Source organism: Notothenia coriiceps, unplaced genomic scaffold (assembly GCF_000735185.1).
Source record: "Notothenia coriiceps isolate Sejong01 unplaced genomic scaffold, NC01 NC01_scaffold00036393, whole genome shotgun sequence".
NCBI classification, from domain to species: Eukaryota; Metazoa; Chordata; class Actinopteri; order Perciformes; family Nototheniidae; genus Notothenia; species Notothenia coriiceps.
Window position 1 is genome coordinate 7,598 of NW_011369094.1, and position 26,454 is coordinate 34,051.

The following is a 26,454-nucleotide window of genomic DNA, read 5'->3' on the forward strand; positions in this document are numbered from 1 at the left end:
TAGTTACACTGCACTAGATGGCATTGGCATTGAAGAAGCTCAATAGTCAGGTCTCACTGATATTGTATGTTTATTTAAATATGTATTACATCTATCCATTCCACCTCCCCTGTTCTGTCATGGATCAACCACAACAATGTCTTTCTTCATCCCTTCCCCCCTTCATCAGCAAAGTAACTACCAGTCCTCTCTCATCCTCTGTCTATCACCTATTGATCCTGTCCATGCCTCCTCATTTCCTCTAGCAATTCATCCTCCCATACATCTGTCCATCCATTCATCCGCTTGCCCATTCATTAGCATAGGTGTGTGAGAGGTGAAGTGAACTCACCTGATGGGGTTATGTGTCTCCAGGAAATGCTTGGCTCAGGTTTCCCACTGGCTGTGCAGATGAGCGACACATTGATGCCCTCGTTTACCGTGATGTCAGAGGAAATGTCGTATATCTTGGGTGGAACTAGACAAAAGGAAGAAAAAACAAGATTAGCATTTAAAAAAAAATGCAACCTCTAGCTCACCAACATCATTTATACATATTGTATATTACATTAGAGAGTAAAGGTTGAAATTGGATTTTTTTTTTTTGGTTTTCAGCAAGGGGACACCAAACATGTTTAAATAATCTCTCACTTTTGGTAAAATCATACCAGGTACCTTATACTCAGTCTCTATGGTTCAGTTGGACATTGCCATTATGTTAACAGTCTCTAAAGGGGAGGAGGATTGGATTTTCCCTTGTCAAACCAGGAGCTAGAAGTCATACTGTAATGACAAAGATAATAAAAAAGATTATAATTGCAATAATGGTTGCATTTTCAGCAGAAAGATAGTGACATGCCTGGTGAACTATAGCTAAATTAGCAAACTTATCAACTAACGTCACTGTCTTTATTCCACACTGAGTGCATTTGTTCTCATACTACCAAACTTCCAATTTATTTGTTAGACAGTAATGAAGGGCTGCGTTCAGCTGTCTGCTAACAGAGCATGATAAACGTAACCTTCATTTGAAACAGTGATATCATCGTGGGCATTATTATTTGTATTATTTCACAGTAAACCGTAAGCAAAGATTAAGCCGTCGACTGTAACTATGTATAATATTTCCTGACGGAGCTTGGCAGACAGTTGGTCCCGCCCACAAATCCTTTGTTTGGCTCAGTCATTTCCCAAACAGCTATTCACAAGAACAAAAAGCAGACCTTTTTAAATGAGTGAAAGAAAAAGAGACGTGGGCAGTGATTCATTGGTCTGGAACTAGAATACAGTTAAGGTGGTTTTGGAAGCTTTGTCTTTGTTGAGTGAGTGCAGCTCATCAACAGTCTTTGCTGGACATCACTTACAGTCATAATTGGCAAAGTTCTATGCACTTAAATCTTAACGGTGCTTTGATGTTAAAAGCTTCGGTATTTAGGCCGCTGAAAACACATGCAGCCACCCACAAAGGCATCTCATCACAACCAACTGAGAACAAATCCTGACACACACACACGCATGCACAGTTTCACACACACATATACACAGGCTTATGAGACACTATTTTAATCTGCAAGATTTGAATCTCAGAGGGAGCTTTTCTGCAGTGGACTGTGCCATACAGTAATGGCTTCTCAGTCGTCTGGGGCTTCAAACTATTCAACCCTCTGATCCCTCCTGATGCTAAAAAAAACTAACAAAAGAAAAGTTGATTCAACAAATTCACGAGTTCCTCTTTCGACCTGCCAACACTTTTTGATGTCACAGTATTCTTTTGTCATTGAGCTCTGTCCAGTTTGGCTGCAGCCACCCTCCTCCTAACTCTATTATGGGCAACAATACAGAGGATGTGCCTGAGTGAATACATTTACATTTTCACTGAACTAAAAATACTGATTTGTGGCCTGGACCCCCTACCTTACCACTGCTACTCAACATAAAGCCCATAAAGACTCTGAATACATTGACTGTATGAGCACTGATGATATATTAAGAGATAATAGCTAACTGTCAAACACAAGATGGTGCCTCATTAAAACAATCATTACTCATATACTGTAACTGGAAGCTATATGGTGCAAGGAAAAAAACTTCTCTGCGAGTTTTGACCGAGCAGCAAACCGGCAAAATGCTCAAAGTTATGAGGGACTGCTCATGAGAACATTCTCATCACTGGAGTTTTTTGTGTTTCGGGGGGATAGGCGTCATCTCTGATCCAAAGATCTCGATCTAAATGAGATGAAAGCGGACCTTCAGTGGGAGGACTGGAGGCGATGTTGAATCTAGGTTATTGCTTGTCAGACTCCTGTGTTTACTTGCTGTAGGACCCCACTGTTGACACATCTCCTCAGTGTCTGATAGCACAAAATTGAAAATGTTGGGGTTGTCTACTGATCCTATCTCTCCCTGGCAGGGACCGGGAGGTTTTCTAAGGTTAGGATGAGGAGCCCTCAGTCTTTCAGCTCAAAGCTACTGTAGAAGTGCTTTACTGCATAATGATGTTTGCTGCAGCAGAACATAACACAAAGTAATAAAGAGAATAAAAGATCAATAGAAATCAGTCAAACTATAGACAAATGGGAATATCTGTGAAGAACAGCATATACTTCCCCAGACACTAATCCAAGATTTTGTTTGGTATCTTCCAAAAACGATTGTACTTGAATATCTTTAAGTTTGAAGCAAGACAACAATTTGACTATTTGCATTTTTATTTTAGAAACCGCAAACATATGTTTAAGTTTGCGTGAACTTTTAGAAAATACAAAAATGGAAACAAAATCGATTACAGGTTATTTTCTTTTTGCCAGTGTCCTTAATCTCAATGTACTGCTCACTGTTTAGAATGAAACATGTTGTATTATCTAGAGAACAGTGAATGAGTGATAGAGGGACTTCGGACACAGTTAATGCATAAACAAAATATGATTCTGCCATCTGTTGTCCCTCATTAAATAAACCCCATCGTAAACACGATCGTATAGTGAGTCTCGTTGCTAGGTAACAGTGCTGAGACAATGCAAGCACTGTTGCTGAGGGGCCAAAGGATGGAGAATTGATATTGAGGGCTAAAAGTGGGTTTCCAGTTAGAATCAGAATCAGAATACCTTTATTCGTCCAAAGAGGGGAAATGTACATTTGTTCCAGCAGAAAAAGAGCCAAAGACAGCTTAATGTTTAACAAGAAGTATGCATAAAAAACAGAAAAATATTTTATTAAAGATAAAAAAATGTTTTTAAATTAAAAAAAAAAGAATTACACAATTTACAAAAATACACAGCCTGTAACAGTTCTGAAGATGTAGTAGCCCTATTGCACGGTTATTCACGGAATATTGCAGATTAGCAACATAAATGTATTTTAAAAACCACACTGACTAAGGACAACATTTGGTTACCGAGTGACTGCGAGAAATAAAATGGTTTGTCAACTTTTAAGTGTTGGTTCTTAATGGTGAAACTTATTATTTGGCAATTTTAAGATTGATTTACGATTGTTGATGACACACTTGGCTTATTCATATGAATGTGCATACGTTTGTATGAGTGGTGTTTGATCAGAACAGTTTACATAATATCATCAATTGCCGTGTTAAAAGTCTATCAGGAATCAGTCTTAACATTGTATAAAGACTATGACAGTGAATGGGACTAGAGGTAGCTTCACCTTCACCTCACTTGACAGCACTATAGCTCTTTAACAAGAGTGTGATGCAGAAACTCAGAGCAAGTATGCATAACATGTGCATACAACATTTCAGAATTCAACCTTTGGTCACACTGACTCAGATAATTTCCTGCCTTTTCTTTGCATTTCACACCGAAAAAGAGAAAAAAATCCACCTGCATTTCATGAATTGAACCGAGTCTACAGGTAGTGTCGACAATTACTATGTTCCTCTTTGAGCTGAAATGATACCGTGGAATAATTTAGTTAAGGCCAGTGTAGTTCCTTAGAAAGCAGCATAGTGAAACCGACCTTACCTTGGCATACTATTTCAGTTTAAGTGGCGCAAGTACAAAAAAACTCACCATGTGTTTAAGTCATGGACCTCAAAGTACAAGTATCATTGCCGTAAAAGCGCTGCAATGATGTTACAATGACACCGACTAAAGCTAAGGAAGCAAAGCTACAAATTAATATTAAAATAAATAAAAAATACCAGGGAAAGACAGCTATTTATTTATATAGCTCTTTTTATCACATACAACATTTGCCTACCAGCGCCTCTTAAACTCATCAATAAACGCGTCCTATCTCACCATTAAAAAAAAAACTAAAATGTTAATTAACTGCTTTACGAGGGGTTATAAACTGGGCTATGTAGTTTTTCTGAACAGTTGCTAGGCAACCATCGAAGACTCCAGAAAATGATTGCCTCCATAAAAAAAAAATGTTGGGCACATATCCTGTTCGTATTACGTCATTTTTAGATTGTGTGTACCGAATAAATTATTCATAGGAAATATATGGTATTGGTATTTATCTTTGCCAGAAAGCAAATAAGCACATTTTCCAAAATCTCAAGCTTTCCTTTAAAAATGTCCCAAATCCAGATTTGTTTCTAATAATCAGGTTGAGTGTTTTGCCAAACAGTTCCGTCTTCGGTTGCCGTTTGTGACTAAAGACAACCTCTGGTTAGAGTAGGCTAGAGAAAGATTGTGGGTATGTCTGAAGTGCAAATTATTTACATGGATGTTCATCCTTGCTGTAAAAAGCCTTTTAGATAATTTCTTGGTTACCACATTACCCTGAAAGCCTACAAAGTCCATTACCATCATTTTTTACCTAGTGTGCATCTCACTGAGTGCCCTATATTATCCCTTTTACACCTCCTCCTCCTCTTGGAACATCACAGACTGTCGTGACTGTGCTGCCCTCTGAACAACGTATTATAACTCATCCCTCAATACCTACACACGGCTGGTTGTTTTCTTTTGGTGCTAATTCAGTAACTATGCTATGATTGTCATGTTTTCCCATTCCTCTGTAATTTCCACTTCTCCAGCTCTGCGGGAGGTGCTGAGAGTGAACTGCCACAGCTGATCTGGGCGGCATCATCTCCCTCCTGGCAGACGCCTCCGGTGAATAAATAAGCCTCTAATGACGCCACCTTGAATTACGGAAAGGCTTAGAGCTGCAGTATTAAAATGCAGGGGTTTTTCTTCTTGAGCTGCAAAGTGGGATGCACACAACTGTGTTCTTCTATGAATTGAGACAGGTCTCTCCAGGATCACTTCTGCTACCAAATTGCAGGACCCCATTACTGGGTAAACCTACTGCCATCCAGCTTTCCAATTAGAGCACAGAGGGGAAGCCAGGCCACTTGTGGTAATGGATGGTAGTATTGGCTTTGGTGAGGTAGAGTCAGGGAGAGCTGATAGGGAGGGAGAGATAAAAGGAGAGGAGACATTCCTGCTTCATTTTCTGTAATTCAAATGCTTCATTTGTCCACCATCATCCCACACACACACCGCAGAAGTGGTGGATATGGAAAAGGTGCTGTAACTGCCCTGGGCATATTTCTTGTCCAAACACAATACAATGGAATGGTCTCATTAAAATGCAGATGCTTACTGATCTGAGGCCTGATCATCCTTAATCAACGACATGCGGCACTTTAAAATTGGATTAGGGGCAGATTTGAGTTTTTCTTTACCGCTTTGCTTGATACACTGAACAAATCCTGAGGGGATCTTTGAAAAGCTCCTTGCAATTCTAAGCTTACTAACACCAAGGCTTCCACAAACCGCCGGTTGTTTGAGATGACATTGATACAGATGCATAATAATATACCTGTAAAATGTATGTGTGTTTGCAGGGCGTAATATACACCTCAGTAATGAGACAGTTTGCACACAGCTATTCCTAAAGGTTTTTAATTCCCTTTCCTCACTGCAGGCAGCAAGAAAGAACAGACTTCCAGCCCGGTAATTAGGTGTCAGACACGGAAACTAAACATAAACACTGACAGATTATATTACTCAAAGGGATTACCTCCATTTACAGTGTCATGCATCAGGCACTGATCATTTGTAGTACTTAACTTTGGAAAAAGTTTATCCGAGTACAAAGAGAAATCTATCACTTTTGCCAAGTTTTATCACTGCACATGACAACACACATAACCGGAAAAATCTTGTCCCTCCAATTTATCAATTTGTATTTTTCATAATAAAGATGGCAGGCATCATAATGTTATAGCCATAATCCTCAGCTAGTTGATTTACAATGTATGTATTCATTGTACAAATTGTGAAAACAAATATGTGATCCTGAAGAAAAAGGTTGACTTGGTGTGTGTTTTGTGTAAGTAAATGCATGGACTCATGTCTATGTGCCTGCTGTGTCTGCATTAAAATAAAAAACATACAGTACTTGACTTCCAGCCTGTAAACTTTGAAAGTCATTCTCTCTTTACCTCCAATATTGCCTGCTGCTCTCTCATGTTGTTATTAAACATATCAATCTCTATCATTTTCACAGAAAAACACACACAACCATACGCCAATAATAAAAAGCAATAAAAATGTTCTCAAAAAAAGGATGTTTTTATTTTCTTTCCATTTATTTGAGCCCAGAAGCAATAGAGGAGGAGGACTAAGTGCTGGAATAGCAGGGCTGAGACATAAAACCTCATTAGCCCTTATTGCTTGTTTAGTTTTGGCATCTCTTCATATTCTAAGATCTCCTTGTGGCTAAGATGTTGGGTAGGTTAAAAATTGAGATGTGGAAAGTTGTAGCAGACAGCACAAGACTAAAGACAAAAATAGATTTGCAGCAAGTGCACATTAGCTGATGAACATTATTCCATAATGGTATCATTATGTATGATGAATCAAGTGATTTACCCTATTAATGTAGTACAGGAATCCGCCTGAGGCTCTGTTGATAGTGTTTTATAGTGTAGTACAGTACGATGATATCAGAGATTTGTGTATTTGATATATACAATTGTGTCTTGTATATAGCTAGTGCCAATTTTCTTTTTTAACATGGGATTCCTCTGAGTAGCTTTACATTTGTAGGTGTGACCTATTTGTTATTTTTATTGCTGCCCTCCCTAAGCCCATATATCACTGTATCACTATTAATGCACCTGGCACACATTCTTACGGTATAATCTTGGCCCATTAATTTAGTAACCCTGAAGTTATATTCTGCTCTTGGTTTATTAGTGGCCCTATTATTTTGCTTCAAGACAGCATTTCTAAGATGAAAAAGAGAAAGGACCCCGATGATAGGTTTAAAAAAAAAAAAAAAAAACATTAGACAATTCCACCTCAAGTCTTCAAATTGACAGAGACAGAGAACGTTTTTGCTATGTTCAAGTCCATGGTTATTTGTTTGAACAGTCATTGTTTTCAGTTGTCTTCATTGTTTTTGTGTATATATATTGGTTAGAATAATAGTCTGCAAGTAATTATATCTTATTAACATGCAAATTGGTAAGTGGCAGTGCAGTAGATAATAACAGACATGTATCACAGTGCATAAAAACAAGGGTTCTTCAAGCTTTATTTAAAACTGTCTCTTTAAATCGGCCTGGAAGTTTATACTAAATTATTCCTTTCTTCCCCACTTCATTTTCTGATATCAAATCATGTTTAATTCAAACGTTTTCTGTGTTAATATGTGCGTTGTAAACTTTTTTAGAATCTAAGAAAAATGACAACGGTGATAAGTACACCTGTTGAGCAAATGGACACCTGTTTAAAAGTTGTGATGCCGTTGAACTGATAGTACAACATTCTAATGGAATGTTTCTGGTCCAATCAGATTACTTAGTCAAAACTAACAGTTAATGTTAAGTGGGTGATCAGGCTGAATGATAAGAAAAAATTCAAATGTTCACTGTTAAACATGCTGGAAGCATGCTTTTTCTCTTTACGAGAACAATCTGAGAAAACTATGAAGACCATTTTTGTTCAACTTGTAATTAACCATTCGTTTATGATAATATTCCTGTCATGACCTAATGGTGCAAAAATAACATGCTTCCGCAAATGTCACATCCGATACATATGATGAGTAATTGCCAATGAAGTTAACGATGCAGAAAGCAGAGAGCTTGTTACCAATTTCATGCACTTCTGGGGAATTCATGAATTAAGGGGAAATCAATTGATGAAAATGAACTTTTGGAAATACCTTGTGAGAGGCAATTAATCTTCAATGGGAGAGCTGCACTGGGCATGTAATTCAAAGATAAGCTATCACCCGCTTATTGAAATAGTTTCTAATTTATTCATGCTAATCAGTGTCTTTCAGCCTCAGCATCTTGCTTATGATAAACAAAATTCCGCAGCATGGGCCACTTTGTTTTCACTTTCAAGGATGATCACTGGTTTTTCAATTAGCTGCGTTGCTACAAAGTGTCTTTGATAGGCGCAGCCCCGCACACGCCTCATTTCAAATGCTTTATTGTCTAAATGAAACACTGAGCCTGTCAGAGGGCAAGCTGCTTTCCAACAACGAAATATCAGTTGGTGACCAAGCGACCGTTGCTATGGGTGATGCTCTATGCATCTCAACTCTCAGCCCATGTTTTTGTGTGAGTGTGTGTGAGTGTGTGTGTGTGTGTGTGTGTTTGAAATGGATGATCTGATGTGAGGACACAAAGCTCTGTCTCCATCTGTCAAGCCTTGATGCAGCGCTAAAGGTCAAAGTTCAAACTTTAGAACCTGGGTCGTGATTAATGGGGAGAGAGCAGTTGGCAGCGAACAGACGCACACTTCATCCCGCTAAAGGGACGGAGCGTGGCTTCTTTACTGGCTCTCCACTCATCAGTTTGTCATACTTCGACTATGCGTATTTCATTGAAACTCTCTTGGTGCTTTTGGGAAATGTATTCTTAGAGATGTGGAAAACTTTTTTGCACAAAAAAACTGTCAACTGTCATATATCTCAAAGTGCCTATGATAGTTACGTAATGGTCTTTTAAAATATGCAAGTTTGGGCTTTTCTCAAGGTCTTATTATCATCGGAGCAATCTGCAATGTCCTGGATCTGGATTAAACTCTCTACCCTGTCCTTTTTTTTTAAATCCAATGTTCAATAACATGATGTTATTACCTTGAAATATTAATTACTATTTATGGTTGTGTCATTAGGTAGATAGGAAGCCTGAATCTTTCAGTGAATAGTCGGTGGGCAAAGTTTAATGGTAAAAGGATAAACACATTCACTCATTTGTTTTTCTAACCTTCTTCCTCTCTCTGTCCTGATATATTTCCCTCATTGGTGAGTCATATAAGTCCATGATAAATAGCAGTGGCTGCCAAACAATTTAAGGTTCAAGTGCTGGAAAGGATTAGTGATTATCCTCAGTGTCTCTGTGTGAGTCTAGGTGCATGTGTGTGGTTTGTGCACATCCACAAACACTGAAGGTGTGTGCATATAGTGTGTGCTTTGTTGTTTGTGTGTGTCAGCTGCCACATTCTCGGATGGTACCCGGTATTGACTGCTTTTCTTTACAATCCGCCCCGTGGGGTTGCTAGCAGAAGATTCGGACTAAACAACACGTAGGTGATTTGTACCCACTGAGGGCGTTGGAAAGGCCAAAGTCATGACTATTCAATAAATTGCTCATTATGAAAAACCCTGAGCTTGTACAATGTGGAATACAGATGTCAGTTCTTGCTTTTTATTTACTGTGTAACTCTAGAGCACTGATTGTTCGAATAATGATGTTTATAGAGCACATCAGTGATCACTGTAAATAGGAAAGTGTCTCTGATTAGCCTGTGTTTGATAATACATCGGCCTATAATTAAAGCTGACCACTGGATTCTGGAGTAAAGTGGGAGCTCTTCTGCAACTGGACCCTAATACGGCTGTGAGTAAAGGAAGCAGACTAATGGAGGAGACCTCTCGCTGCTCTGTAATTGCACTTTGGGCACCAGATGAATTTCAGGGATGAGACAGGCAGACGGCACCCCACTGCTGGTGGCCAGTCCACATTCAGGGTGATGTATGCAACAGTGCTGAAGGTCCAGGGAGCACAGCCTGTGATATTTATCTGGCCAATTAAGGCCAGTGTATCCCTGAGATGCCTGCCAATGCATCATCTCCAGTGAATCCCTTCCACAGCTACCCCAATATTGATGAAGGTTGATAAGCACCAGAGGACTGTGAACGGATCCACATCGAAGTTAGAGAACTCATGTCTCTGTTGTGATTTACTGAGAACCAACTGTTAAGCACAAGAACGTTTAAGATTGCTCTCACACCTGTTGGGGTTTTCTGGCATTTCCAGAGAGGCTCACATCTCACAGAATCTAATAAAAATAGTCTCAGAAAGTAAATACAGTTTATTACAATTTCTTAATATAACACATTGCCATTTACAAAAGAAGAAGGGCAAGGGAGAGCTTTTGTCCATGTCCAACTAAGCATTGTTTTAATGTTAATCTTTGATTGACTGACTGCTTAATTGTTTAAACAAAAATAAAGGACACAAAATAGTCAAAAAGTCCAATCTAGTTTCCAATTAACTATTAGAAACAGTGAGTGACAAAATAGGTACATTTAGCCTTGATGTACTTACTGAGTGAGAGAGAAATGGTAATTTTGAGCGATGCTGGTTCAAGGAAAGATGGTTTTAAATGTGCAGCGGTGACACTGCAACTTTCTACCCTTATTTAAGCTGTGTTACCCATATAGACCATTCCAAGTGCCCCAAAAATGCCTTAGTTACTCTCCACTCGTGTTATATCTATTCCCTCTCTAGAGAAGAGAGACGTGAGAGCTGAGTGGCTGACCTTTGTCCTTACTCATTTTAATTAACCGTGGCTAATATCAGCCATTTCCGTGATGAGGACTCACATTAGTGCGAGTGCACAAACACACAATCACCGACCCACACGTGCATGAAGAAGCACACATGCATATGCAAACACATAGTGGAAAGAGATTTACAGGGGCTAAGATAGGGATTCACAACCAGACACACACACACACAATCACAGACACACGCACCCAAATGACAATGATTAGTGGCTAACTAAATGTCAGGGGCCATAATGGCAAATCTGTTCCTTTAGACACAGTCATATTCTCTCTACACTTTCCCTGCAATATTAATGGCAGGCTGCGTTGTTTTAATGCAGTATTATTCCCCCAAGACTCTTGATACACAAGTATTCAAGCTGGGAATAGCAACACCAATTCACTATCCTCTCCTCATAGCACTTATACCCATAGTGCATAAGATAACTACAGGGATGTCACAGTGAGGGTGTTTCTATTTCGATAACAAAAATCTAATTTTTACAAATACAACAGTAAATCTTTATAAATCGAGGGTTATTATACAGATCTCATTAAATAAGATAAGACCATACAATAACATTTGGGCAAACATTCAACTGCATGTACAGTAATTGTCACGTACAACCATTTTAACATATCCCTGGTTTTATCTAATGAGCAAAGGTGTAGTGCTGCTGGAGTGAACTAGCGGGATGCTCAAGCTCTTTTTATTTTCCAAATGAGAAATAGAATATTCCGTTTGCGTAATCCGGTTGAAATTCATTAACATTTTTTAAGCCTTGAAGATCCAATCACCACTAAAGCATATGTCATGCGAGAGAGCCAATACGGTGACAGAGAATAAAGATCAGCAGGTGTGCAGATTATTAAATAGCTGTGAAACAGCTGTGCCAATCACAGTCAAACGTGACAACGACAGCTCAGCAAACAGAAAGCCCTCTGGATGGTCCTGCGTCCCAAAATTAACACATTTCCAAAAAACTGCACCCAAAAACGGAGGGAGTAAAATCTTCCATTGGGTAGTTCCTATGATAACATTAGAAAACCATTTTTTTAAATCGATAATTTGATGAAACTAATCAGACCTGCTGCATTCACGTGCTGCTAGGGTTTCATAAATGAAAACAAGCCAATAATGAACTGTACGTATAGCCACACATCTATTGAGTGTCTAATAGAGGTCGAACATTACCTAGGTAGGTTGATGGACAAAAGACTACGTTTTGACACCCTGGAAAATGAAAGCATATACATATGTAATCCTGTCCCAACTGCTCATTATTCTATGAGAGACATTTTAATGTGCATGTAAGCCTTTTGGAAAAAGCTATTACTCAGTGAGCTACATTAACATCTTTGTTAAGACCTGTGGGTGGCCCTCGTTTCCTGAAATGGCTGCACATTTAGAGAATGAATTCTTCAGGTGTTCACTTATAGGCTATTATAGAAAATTGCAAGTCTAATAGCATTCAATTTCATATGTGGATGAATAGCAGAGTATTGACAAAATGTCCTGCTTAGTTTTCATAAAATATAGAGGGTTTAACATTAAACTGTTGAAGCTGCTTGACATTGGGTTTAAATGGGAAATAGTTTAACCGATATGTTCACAAGGTGAACTCTATTTTTAATTGAATAAAGAGGAAGGTAGAGCTAGGTTGCAATTATGCTTAACTTTATAGTATTGATAGCTAATACTCAGGAGGAATCCACAGCAGAGCGGTATTAAATGAGGTAGAAATGTCATGGAGAATGTGTTCATTCTCTGGATGAATTCAGAGAGCTGTGTTAAGTGTAGTTGACAGGAATGTATTTTTGGACTGAGGTCATGAGAAAATGAACATTAAAAAATGCACCCAGCAATTAATGAGAGTGGCAGAATCATAGCATATTAAGAATAAACTGCAATTTGCTGGGCCTTATTATACCGTGCTGTGTAATTATACTCTATCTCTATCCTGACATCAAAGAGAGGAGCGACGACCTGGAGGTTTAACCCTCCATTTTACTACTTGCTGAGAAACACTCCCTCACCGACTCACTCAGTGGGCGATGAGTTTTTACAGTGGATCCGCTCTGATCCATATTAAGGTCTAAAGCATTTTCATCACATACAGGATTATTCCTCACATTTTTGAAAATATTAACCCTACAAAGTACTTCATCACACAGTGGCATCTGTAAAGCCTTACATACAATCCTTTTAAGATAAACAGCACTTCATTTCAATAGAGCATGATCCTGTAGCAGATGCATGCGGGGCACGGGCACTTGTTATAATAAAAAGACGAATCAGACTACAGTTTCACAGAGTTACATTTTAAGTTCAAACCTCTGCCTATAGTTTTAAGCTTTCCGAGATGGAAGCTTGATACGCATTACCTCTGCCCATGTAAGCAGTAACTGCTGAAGGGAAGTGTGCTTCTTCCCCCCTCCTCTCTGTTTTCCCAGACAAGATATTCTTAGATGAGAGGTGCTGTGCATATTCAACACATTATCACATCTACAATCTTAATTAACAGAGAGGGGGGAAGAAGAATACCGGCTGAGATGGAGAAAGTCATGTGATGTGTAGAAGAGCGGGTTGGGCCTGATAGCAATCTCTCATTCCTCTGTATCCTACATCAGATAGTGGTCAGGGTAGACTCTAAATAGGTCAGCGCATCTATGGTGGAGATGAGGATATGCAGATGAAGACCGGCAGTAGAGCAGAGCAGTAAAACAAGAAGCAAATAGCTGGTTAGGACCAAGGGTTGACGATGATCATAGTTCAGAGGGCTGTCGGTGATGTCACTGATATCGCAGTTTTACTCCGTAATCAGTGCACAGCCACGAGGCGGAGCCCACTTAGTTTAATCTTGTTAAATCAAGTATTTAAAGGAAGGGTTTAACTGCTCAGCAGTTACCTTTGCCAAATGTACCTGGCGGAAAACACGGACCCTTTTAGTAATACAGCGGACACCGATGGCCCTGATGATTACATGATGGTTATTGCTTTTGGCTGAGATTATGTGAGAGACCCATTTAGGCACTGGAGGATCTCAAGGTGTGTAATATTTCCACTCCCCGGACGATTGGTGTGATGCTGCAGCCACACTTTCCAACGCTGTTTTTTCATCACTGTACAGAACATTACTATTCTCATATGTTTCACCGTATCCACTGGTGTGTCATTACTCTCACCTGTACTATATTGATTTATTTTTCACCACCGCCATATAGAGCTTCTGATTTATTTCATGTGCAATAAGAAGGAAAAGCAAAAATGAAGTGTGTAGGAACTCCAACATTTCCTCACTTCTCATGGGTGCTGTTTAATGGCAATGAAGCAATGTGAGTGGGAAGCACGAGGCAAACGTTACATTTGTGGAGGTGACACAAGGTCTCTGAGGGCATAAATGTCATGCAGAGATCAAATGTTTCTTCTAGATGAGTGAGCAGGCACTGCCATATCTAACCTCCTACTAGAATGCAGCAGCATGTGATTCATGTGTTAAGATGAAGCGTGACAATAACGAGAATTCCCTGTTGCTGTTAAACTGTGGTAATGTTCAAGTAGGGGGAAACCCCATGGGATGTTATTGTAAAGAAATATTTTTCTGGCTCCAATGGAAAATTGAATGGGTATTTTATATTGACAAGAGATTTTGCTGACAGTGAATGAAAAACATGTTGGAAAGACACAATTAGAACTTTTAGTGGGTTCCCAACATCACTAACTCATCATAATCACTGATCATAAATGTAATGTATGATTTAAAGGATTCATGAAGCGAAACATTATATTTCTCCAGCTTCCACACTTGTACTTTAGCATTCTTCAATTTCGACATTGCCCCAAAAACTGGAAAATAAAAGCGTTAGCAGAGCTGCAATAACATGACCAAACTCAAGAAAGCTAACCAGCACTGCTGACATAGATATACATTCCAGATAAGCATAATTGTTCGGGGGATGAGCTGGTCAAGGACCCTACCATGCAACGGAAATGGGTTGAGAGCATTGCATATTTCCCTGAATATACAGTAATCCCTGCATGCTCCCGTTTTCTGTGTTACTCTGCATGGTGCACTGTCAAGCAAAGCAAAAAGTCACAAAAAATCCAGAGCCATAAAATCCTTTCACTTCAACTGTAACATTCGTGTTGCAGCATTAATAAATGTTGTATGCTTGGACTGAGAAGCCCAGATTAAAGTGTCTGGCTTGTTCTCTTCGCTTCCCCTTTGGCAGATAAAAAACAGCATGCTCCCAGAAGCATCTGCAACATGACAGATCTGCCCCCCTGTTACATCTCATCTGTAAAGAAATCCCTCTGTTCTCCATGAATGGGCTTAGGAAAGTGTACACAAGTGTTGCACAGTGAGAGGTAATGATTCACAACACATGGAGTTTTGACAAAGCAAATAAACAAAAGTACAATATGGTGTGAGTGCCTGGCAATGTAATGAACCAATTTGTACTACCTTGAGAGCCTGTTGGAGACGTGACCATAGGCCTTGATCAGCTGGAGTGAGTCATCTGTTTTTCCACATACTTCCTGCCTGCAGCTCTCAGTCTGATACACAGCTCTGTAATGGCGGTCCATTGATTAGCCTGATGACTTCACAGTAACAGCTTTGGATAACACAATCATAACACCATCAAGCTTTGTTAAAAGCTGCTAACAGTAAAAGTAACAAGTACAAAGCATATTTGTGGAACTCTATGTTTAAAGCATTTTTTCCGTGTGTTTTCCAATCAGCATCTCAGTGAAAACATCTATTTCTGTGTTGTCAACTGTTTAAACATGTTTGTGTTATTGTTTATTTGTTTCAAGACTTTATGTTGCAAATGTGTTATGAAGCTATACAAAAAGCTGTTGGTCAGGTTTTATAAAACAAACTGCCATTTCTAAGCTTTAATTAACAACATTCGTTTTTTGTGGAAACATTAATATAAATGACTGAAATTAGCAACCTTTTAAAATTGTGAACTGTAGGGCACCAATTGGTATTTTGAGGTCAAGCCGTTGCCAAATCTTAGCCACTAGGTCACATCCATCAGGAATTCTGGGCACTGCAAAACGTATTATAAAGCCGACAGCTGGCACATTAGCGTCGGTTTGATTGTGGCCATATGGCCAGTGGTGAGGAGCTGCCATGACCCAAAACACCCCTGGTAAGATTCCCATTACAGAATGTACTTCAGAAAGGAAACATCTACAAAACATGATGGTCCTGTAGTGACCATTACTGCCTGCCAAGCAGCTGACTATGGTTCATCACATGTGGTCTGAAGAAGAGGTAAAGTGACTGTTTGTGTTCTGCTAACCTTCGGTGTGAATGGCATTAATTGTTACTCAGCCACTCCAGGTCCATCAACTCTGGACTATACATGGGGAAATAATTCCACTGTTTAGAGGGATGAACAATTACAATTGACACAATAGGGTACAGGAAACAAGCAACTTCAAATGATGGGGAATAAAAAAGCGTAGAGACTAACCAATCATTGGAGTTTCTCTTCATAACAGCTCAACTTGGTTTTATGATCTTCATGATAAACACTCCACCAGCTACTAACATCTGGCCCTGCACTGATATGACTGTATTTCTTCTGATCCTTAGACAATATACTAATGGTATCTTGTGTTGCAAAGTGCAGATATGATACCAGTGATCTGTTATTCAAAAGACATTCTCCTTGGTAGATGTTTTCTTTTTTTCATTTTTCTTATGTGAAGCTTCCCAACAAAAGGTGCAGATAAAATAGATTAAGAAAAACTACAGTTTACCTTGGCTAACCTCAAATGACACTAATTCAAAGTGAAGCTGAGCCATTGCCTTCACATTCAAATGCATGTATTGCAAAGCACATGTAGAGAGGGATGTGACAGCGGTTACTAACACATCTAAATGAGCTTGATGGATCAGTTAAAGTTGGATGGAGGGCCTTTGAACACAAGGAGGTTAGCTTGCTTGAGGAAACCCTAACAAGACATCAGACTGTTGATGGACACATTGGCAGTGGAAGCCATTGCCCCTGTGACCTTTCAGCTATAAGACATTCACTGTTACTGCAAAGGCCTTGGTGCTCTGACAAGTTGACAAGGGGCTGAAAGAGCATGCATACATGTTTTAGGCATCGAGTTAATGTGTGTCTATCAACAAACAGTACTGTAAGTAAGGGGAGTGAGGTTTGTTGCAACTTATTATCAGGCTGCCAGTTTAATAGCCAACCACATAAACCAACACAGTGATTCCAGAGACACTTAGGGCATTTAAACCATCCACTAAACCACAGCACCACCCTACACCCACTCACGGTTATAGTGCAAGAAGATGGATGTTGACATATGAAAGCTATCAGGTTATAAAATATGGAATAACAAAATGAGCAGAGGGTACACTGCTTTCTGGGTTATTGCTCGTATGTGCTATTTGTTGATGTTTTCCTAATGAACACTTGACAAGGTAAATGATACATTCGTTGACTCATCTGTTCATCCCCGGGGAAATCTGAATTCTTACAGGATGACAGTTTACCAAAACATTGTCAAGCATGTTGTTTGTGAATTTATGTGACTTTTCTTCTTCTTTTTCACAACATAGAGTTTTTGTACTCGGGCACTTTACTAATCTCACTCCATATGCCGTTACAGCAATACCAGCTGGAGAGCGCTTCCTCTTACACATTTCACATATCAGAGCTCACACTACAAACAGTGTGTATGACCCTTAACTCTTCTATTAATACGATGCTGCCGGTGTGAGAGTATGCATATTTTAACATTATGTTCCCTTGAAATTCTAACCATGGCTTAAGTAGAGTAAGACATATTTGCTATGCACTTGTTATACATCTGATATGTACTTAGGGATACAACTAAGGTGTTAACTGTGTACAATGAATCAAGGCACATTATTTTGTGTAAGAAATGTTTAAGTTAAAAAAAGAAACCTCCCTTTGACATGTTTTCTGATGACAACATTTCAATTGAACCGAGGCAGAGCCAAGTGGACCATGCACACTGTACACATCTTTGATTCAGCTTACCAAAGGAACACAACATGGCCCTGGGGAGATGGATTTGAAGTGAGGCTGTTTTCTCGCAGCTAATCCACAGTCTGAGGTATCAGCACACAAACTAAGCCACCACCCTATTACTCCGCCAAGTAACAATTAGGATGTTGTCGTCAATTAGCTCCCTGTGCCCACAACAGCCTTCTTAATGTCCCATAAAACACAAACACACCTATTGACCTTGTTAGAAGCAGACATCCAGAAGATGAAGCGCAATTTGGACAGCCTCTAAAGAGCTTAATGGGACTTTTATTATGTTAAAGGATGAAATTCAAAGTTTAACACCTGCTTACCAATCCAATGACACAGAGCATATCAATAACTAGGGATGTTCCGATCAGGGTTTTTGGGGCCGACCACCGGAATCAGTATCGACCGATACCAATCGCTGATCCGATCGTAGGGTGGGTGGGGCCTATGGGGATCTTCCATTTAAAGTAATGTTTAAAACTCAGTTGATGGGGCTCATTTTAATATCGCTTCAGTTTATAATCGTAACGGATCAAAAAGTTCGGATTGATTTCTCAATAAATGATGAGCTTCCACAAACAACAACCAACATACTTATTCCATTCAAATGAAGTACATTATTCAAGTTTACATTAACTTTGGATAACTTTTCCTCTCCCCCTCTCCCCCTCTCTCCCTCCCCTGACAGCCGTCAGTATCTGTCTCATGCAGCTCACTGACCCAGTAATGAGTGACCCGACAGTGAAGAATAAATATATGTCTAACTAGTTTAGCTTGTTCCAGATGTAGATAAAATAGTTAAGTGTGTTAAGTCTAACTCTTAGTGTGTGTTTCGTTCCGCTCACCGGTCCGTCACAGCGGGTGGAGCTGCAGGATTTCTGCTTCACACACGTTGCATACCGCTATTTAATTTTCTTTTTCGGACACCTTAAAATACTGCCAGATCGGTGAAGCCATTTTGGCGAGCTTGTTTTGCCGCGCACTGAGAAAAGTGTCATGTGATCGGCTCTCCTGATCGGCCTTTATAGAGAGCACTGATCGGAGCATCCCTATCAATAACTATATAAAATGCATTCAAGAGTTGAATTCTTAACCTGCTGGGACAAAACCCAGGGAGGATTGATTGCAGTTAAATAGTCTGCCTCCAGTCATTAAACAAACTCTTTTACTCTGTGTATCATAGCCCACGGGCACAAAATGTACCCTAAGATGTCAGATTGCCTCTAAAGAAGAAATGTCTCCTTGGAAATATTTTCCTTATTATTTCAAAGAAAGAATGTGGGTTCTTGGGCTCTTGTTCTTACTCAGAGTATAAGAGAGTGACAGATATGTGTGCTGCACATATGGTATGGGATACACCTGTGACCAATAGGTACAACAAATGGACAACAAAAGACATTGTCGGATTTGCTATATTGATGGCTTAATGATCAGGGAAATAAGTGACACAACAAGTTCTTGAATCATACTGTAATATGGTAAAGTCAGATAGAAATCTGAAATAAAAGCAATTTTAGTTTTAAAGGTCACCTATTGTGCAAAATCCACTTTGTCAGGGTTGATGCACTTTTTCACCAATGATTTTCAATGACTTTTCCATGACCTTTACCTAATTTTCCATGACCAAAAAAAGTACTCTTTCTCAGCGGTACCACTGAAAATGGTTTATTTTAACATGGAACAGGAAAATAAGGTCTGCATATGAAACATGTTGTGCCTATCTGAAAACAAATCAAATAGTAGGCTTACAAGCTTCTACACGCTGAAGCAACTAAAATCTCTCACCAGCAAAATACCTCGTCAGTTAAATTTTACGTTTCATTACTATACGATACAGTATTCATTATCATTACTGTATTACTATTTCGGCAATTGATGCAACTTTAGTTACATTTCCATGACTTTTCCAAAACTTTGGGAAAAATGTTGTTTTCCATAACTTTTCCAGGGCCTGGAATTAGCATTTTGAATTTCCATTACTTTTCCATGTTTTTAATGAACCTAAGATCCCTGCTTTGTATACATAATCATGTGTCCCCTCTGTGTAAAGGCAGTGTTTCCCCTACCATTGTCTTGGAGGGGCGCTGCGCCCCGCCAACGGAGCCCTGCGCCCCCCCCTGAAATTCAAGGTGTTTAAAAAGAAAAATAATTATAATTATTTATTTGTTTATTATTATTTTTTTAAATATATTTATATATATAGCACCAAATTGCAACTAATCTATATCTACTGTCACATTGAACATGTGCTCTTTTATTAATAAACTAAACGCTTTCATTTTAAGCTGTGAGTTTAGTGTTTTTGACCCTAAGAAACACTGATCAATAAGAATAATCCACAGCTCCTCTTTCTGCTCCTGAGGATTTAAAACATATATATCCCAATTAGGGGAACTTTTAATATTGCACCCACCCATCAAAGAGCATGGCACTTATACTGTAGGTGGAGAAAACTGAAATCCAACATTAATTGATGATGTAAAATAGGGTTGAAAATAATTGAAATGATCTTTTATTACCAATTAATATACACACACGTAACAAGAACAACACTCATGCTTGGACAAGTGCCTGTTCAGCACAACAAATACATACCTTTTACAATGAGGTTGAGGAGCTTTGGCCGTGGGTTGCGCTCACTCTGAATGGAGCACGTGTACTGGCCGTCATCAGAAACATCCACTTTCTGTATCTGAAGGCTGTACTCATGTTTGTCTCCAACACTGGACACAATGGACACACGTGGGTCCACAGACCACTTGTCGTTTCCTGCGAATATGATGCTTGAGCGGTTCAGCCAGGCTCCTTTAGAGATCCCATCCAATAGGTAGCACCTAGAGGGACAAGAGACACTTCAGTTAGATCTGGAGAAAGGCTCTGAAAAACCACTGAGGAAAAGAAGATGTGTTTTTTGCTGACTAAAGACTATGTTATCCATTAGAGGCGTTATGTCTCTCGATAGTAAATATTCTCTCAGGCCTCAGCAAACTATTTTCGCAGTTAAACAGAATTGTGTGTGTTATGAGATTCGAACTACAAACAAATCCTGAAGATGCTTTCCTTATATTGATTTTGTAATGCAAAAACAGGATATGGACCAAGGGAAGTATCACATTTTAGTGAAAGGCAGAAATGTGTAATGTACCAGTCAGAGCGTCATAAAAGACAGACATTTCAGCACCTCAATGTGACTCAACCAAGCTGCGTTAAGATTCGTTTTGAGTCCAGACTAAAATAGCCAGAGCTATGACTAATAGCTGTGCATAAATATGGGTTCTTGTTGTTGGTGGACCTTTGAAACGGGCAAATAAATGTGGTGATTGTCGGCTTCTTTTTCCTTAATTCCTTTTATTTCCAGGTCATTCAAAGGTCTCGTTCAGAAGAAATAGATATCTGTATGCAAGAACTTGATTTAGAGTGCTTCATGGCTTCAAAATGTGTGAGATTTATATATATTTTTCATAAATGTTTTCATTCTCAACCATTAATAACGTTTCCTGCATCCAACCCTGTGAAATATAATGTAAGAAACCACTTAGAAAGGAACTGTTTAGCTCCACTCTCACTAGCACTGTAATGGGGATGTTCACCTTTCCGAGCTTTGAAAAGCTTGGCTCTTAAGTGAAGTAAGTGAGTATGATCTTTGACCTGTGACTGTTAAAAGGGCATCAATGCATCAGGAGTAGAGTGATCACTCAAAAATAACATGCAGTATAGAAGGTGAAGAAAAAAGAGGCGACAGCGGACCTACTGCTAGGTGCAAAGTAATGAAAATACCGATTGGTACAACTATGGGTTTTTCTACACAATTCCAATTCCTTGCTATATACAATTGATGTATGGTTATTAACCACAAAGGCATTGTAAAGTCCTTTACCCTTTGTATGCTTCATGTTGGGAATATTTGCTCTGGGTCTCTGCTAGGAGGTTTTTGACCTCCCAGGGTAAAGACACAACATTGTGTGCCCCCTCCAAGGTGGCTTGGTTATAACTGATGCTGTTTGAGGTGGGATATACTATGTATAAAGCTGATGTGTCTGCAATGTAAAGTTAGTTCAAGTTTATGTTATGACTTTGTCCATGCTTATGAACTTCTCTGGTATCAGAATGTGTTATACTCAAGTATGGACAACTGGGTTTCATTGAGTAATTACTTCATTCAACTTATTGTAGAGCAGTTTTCCACATAAGCTTTTCAATGTTGCTGAATCGAAAGTACAAACCTTCAGTTCAGCCACAGATAATCAAACATCTCTCAATAGGCTGTATTTTAGGACCAGACTGCGATTCCGCTGTGACCATTGCCATGCCTTATGCAGTTTAATTTCGAAAGCTTATTGCACAGACAAAGGTTCAATCAATTGTAAAACATGTTTTTGCTTTGGTCATGTTTTTATGAAGACAGTCTTCTTCTTCTTCTCCTCATCATTCCAAAACCCGTTTGGCCTTAGGAAATCGCATCATAGTCTGTGAAAAATACTGTAATAATCAATAGGAAAAGACGCAATGAAGTTTGTCTCTTTAGCTGTAGTCAACATGCCATGCAGTACGCCAGCACCAGAAGTAAAGCCACCGAGGAAATCAGTTTGGCACCAACCACAAAGCTCTTTGCCCGCCATGCCAAGAAAATGTCTGTCAGGAAAGCGAGTGGAGGACAATGGTGTCCAGGCTCTCTAAGAAAAAGCACTGCCCTAGAGGAATTGTGAAAACCAAGTGGCAAACTATGGAGAATGGATGGTAATAAAAACAACACAAGAGGGAAGTCCAGGTCATCTGGAAAGTCTGATTGGGCCTCGCTTTGTCCATTGACCCCCTGAGCCAATTTTACCTAGCCCTTAAGCAGCAAAGTGCAAATTTAGCTCTAATGCTATTTGAAACTTGACCTATGTTAAAATGTATTAACATTTCAAAAATCCAAATAATTTAAAGGGGACCTATCATGCAAAATGCACTTTTGTACGTCTTTTATACATGAATATGTGTCCCCGGTGTGTCAGGGGACTCACCAAGTGTCAGAAAACACAACCCTCTCTCTTTTCCTACATACCCAAATCTCTAAAAACGGGGCTGGAACGGATCTGATACAAACGGATACAGATTTGAAAATAGTCTGACGTCAGTGATGAGGAGCTCCGCCTATATGGCCAACTCTACGCCTATCAGGGGAATGAGAGGTTGCCGTGGCATGGTAACAGCATGGTAACATGAAGCTCGTAACTCGGCCCCCTCCTCTGCAGGGGATGTGGTCGGCTGCAGCGCATGCAAAGACAGGCTAAAATTCATGATCTGTTTGGTATTTTGAAAAAAAAAACATATAAATATACCTTATATAGGTGTGGCCCTACAATATATTATTCAAATATAGCATGATAGGTCTCCTTTAAGATGCATTTTCTAACTATTAGAGACACAGCTTTGAATTGTAGCGAGGCTTGCAACCTATCCACCTCAGCAATCAAAGCCCTCCAGTGGTTTATAATTAAACACACTCCAGTTGGACCGCTGAGAATGAATAAAGGCCTGAACACTAATGCACAATGCACCTGCTCAGCCCTCAACCACTGATGGGAACAACTTGGGCTCTCATCATTAGATCCTTGTAAAACAGGGTAACTTTATAAAACGCTTTTTATTTGGTGTTGATTCCTGTTTTGTCACCTTAAAATTCCATTTCATAATCAACTGTCAATACATCTAGGCTTGAAAGGCCGCTGTTACAAATGTGAACTCCTTTAAAAGGGTATTTACGGCTGATAAAAGTATCAAAATGTCTCAAGCCATTGTCCTGCAGCATATATTGTTATAATAGAAGCCGACAACAGCTGCCGTCTGTGAAGAAGGACACACCTTTAGCAGCCACCTTCCAAGGATAGATGTGAGATTAACAAAGCCGTATGGCAAGAGGAAATTTCAGCCTGCAAACATCTTCACTCGGACTCTTAACATTCTTGATGATTCTGTCCTTTATTTTCTTTCCCTGTTTTGCAGTTTGCTTATCACTGCTGAGTGTCTTTGCACTCTCCCTCCGAAAATTATTATTGTTATCTCACTGTCCTTGTAATCTCACACCATGTCTTACAGATGCCTGTATCTACACACCTCCATACAAAGTGTTGTGACAAAACAGACCATTTTTATAAGAGCATATTCTTTAAGATGTGTTGTTTACTAAAGAAGATCTTTATTTCCAGATATCTTATGGACTACATTGGAACCCATCAGAATTAATTTGACAACCCTTATTGTTGGATAAAGGCCTCCGTTAGTGATCAGTGATTACAAAAAACAATAGCAACAGAACACATTTATATTCAGCAGTTTTGTAATTGAATTCCAGTTGTTATTGTCACTGGCCTTAGGCCTGTCGCGATAAGCAATTAATTGACTTATCGTACGATAAATAGAAATGAACTCGATAAGTTTTCTGACCTCAATAAATTGCCGTTTACATGCGTGTTTGTTTACATAAGTGACCAGCATTTTAGCCAGGCGCGCTGTGGCTGCCGGCCTTGAGATGGAGAGCCCCCGCCTTCCCGACAGTTAACAATCAAAGATGCATTTGCCAGACAATGCAAACATGTTGGTGTTCCTTGCTCGAAATCTTTGATTGATACAGATTTGGATACGGCCTGTTGAGTTTTTCTTTGCTTGTGAGACAATGTGTGCTCATATTTATTTATATATATATATATATGGAGAGAGAGAGAGAGAGAGAGAGAGAAAGAGAGAGAGAGAGAAAGAGAGAGAGAGAAAGAGAAAGAGAGAGCTCTGTTTTCCAGCCTGAGTCTATTTAATTGATTGTTTTGGTTGTATGTGATTTAATACATTTTTTTAAATTTAATTAATTAGTTTATTTATTATATATAATTTATATATTTGAATATTATTTCACATTTCATTTGCAATGTTGAATGTTCAATAAAATTGTTCTTTATTATTATATATTATCATTATGTCAGTGGTCTAAAATGGTCTTACAATGGTGCCGACAATATTATCGTTTATCGCAATAATTTCCGGGAAAATGTATCGTCCAACAAAATTAATGATCGTGACAGGCCTAACTGGCCTTAAACCACCTTTGTCTCCTGAAAATGTGTCTCCTGAAAATTACAAAGTCACAAATAATGTCTCATCCTGCTAGTAGATGGAGAGGTGTGTCATAAACAAGACTGTTTACCTGCTTTTCATCTTTACAGATAAACATAAGCCGCAACAGATCCTGCTTAATGCCAGTGTCAAGCAAGGATTCTAGTGATTCAAATGCTTTGTTTTGAAAGACTTTTCAAATAGTGGGCTTCTGTCTTGTTACTTTCAATATCTTTGAGAGGAAAACTTTTTTTCAATCTTTCCTTGCAGGCTTTGGAATATACCATTGAAAAACACAAGCATTAAAAACATGATTAATCCTGTAGTAAAAGCTTGGGAATAAAAAGGAAATTCATGTTATCAGCCAGGTCTCCATTCTGCATCATTTCCCTTGTTCATCCCCTCAGATAGACATAGCAGCAAAAAACTGCAAACACATAATATGGGCTTTGCTTTCATCAAGCCCCTTTTCTTTCGGAGCCACCAGGATACAGACTTCCCATGGTTTAAACAAAGCTGAGGTAATTATTCCAGACCTCTGAGCATCTAGTCTGAAGCAGCTTTGACATCTAAAACATGCACTAATTGATACCTTTCTTATCCCTGCTTCTGACGAGCGACTGCAGAGGAATCAGGCTCATTACATGCAATTTTTTAGGGGGATTTTGGCTCACAAATAACAGAGTTCAATTCAAACCCCAGTGATTACGCACAATGTGCAGAAAAAGGAAACTGATAAGCCGCTGTTTGAGCACCTCACATGAATGGAACATGGGGACAAATCATTAATTACAGAATGGCAGCTGGTAAGAGAAGCAGATTGTAATCCGTTTAGCCAAACTCATTCAAGCTTTTTGATCACATGCCATAATTAACACTGGGGCATCATTCTGACCCAGATTCTTATTTGCTCTATAAAATTGTTTTCTAGATTCCTCAACTGTAAACATCCTTCCTGGCACCAGCTCCATAGATTCCGCCTTGCAAACATATTCCAATGTTTCACAGTCTAGTAGTTCGCATTCAGCAGATTTTTTCCTCTACATTTGGCAGAAGCAACGACTACACTTCTGGATGAGTCCCTCTGTATGCTGAGATGTGTTATTATGTAAGAGTTATAGAATAAACAAACAAGACGTTTATACTGCAAGCCATGCAGACCTTAATGTAAGCTACCTATTATCACTGTTTTTCCTGACTCAAGTCAAAAGGGAAAGAGCATGTTGGCCTCCAAGCTGTACCTTTGTTCCAAAAAATACACTTGATAAGTATTGATAGTTTCCGCTTTTCACTGCCCTAGTACGGCTTTGACCCGGCGCCCAGGAGTTTTTAGGCACCACCTAGGCAGTATGAACTTAAAAACAATGTGGTTAGCATATATTCATAACATTAGGTGGAATGATCATTCTTCGACCTTGTTATTTTTGATTTAAAATATTTTCAATATATCTTGCTGTGATATTTAGGATGCTCTGCCACTAAAGCACTTTTCCCATATAAAACTACGTAGGCGGTTGGTTGTGGCAGATACCACCACGTCACACACACACACACACACACACACACACACACACACACACACAC

The 26,454-nt window shown here is 39.2% G+C and overlaps 1 protein-coding gene across 1 annotated transcript; it reads right to left on the minus strand.

Moving 5' to 3' along the window:
• Positions 1-296: 296 nt before the first annotated feature.
• On the minus strand, positions 297-20,633 carry LOC104963586 (neuronal growth regulator 1-like; the record flags this gene model as incomplete). Its single annotated transcript, XM_010792196.1, has 2 exons — positions 297-457; positions 20,377-20,633. Coding segments are annotated over 2 exons (418 nt in total), but the record flags the coding sequence as incomplete, so codon positions are not given.
• Positions 20,634-26,454: the final 5,821 nt, after the last annotated feature.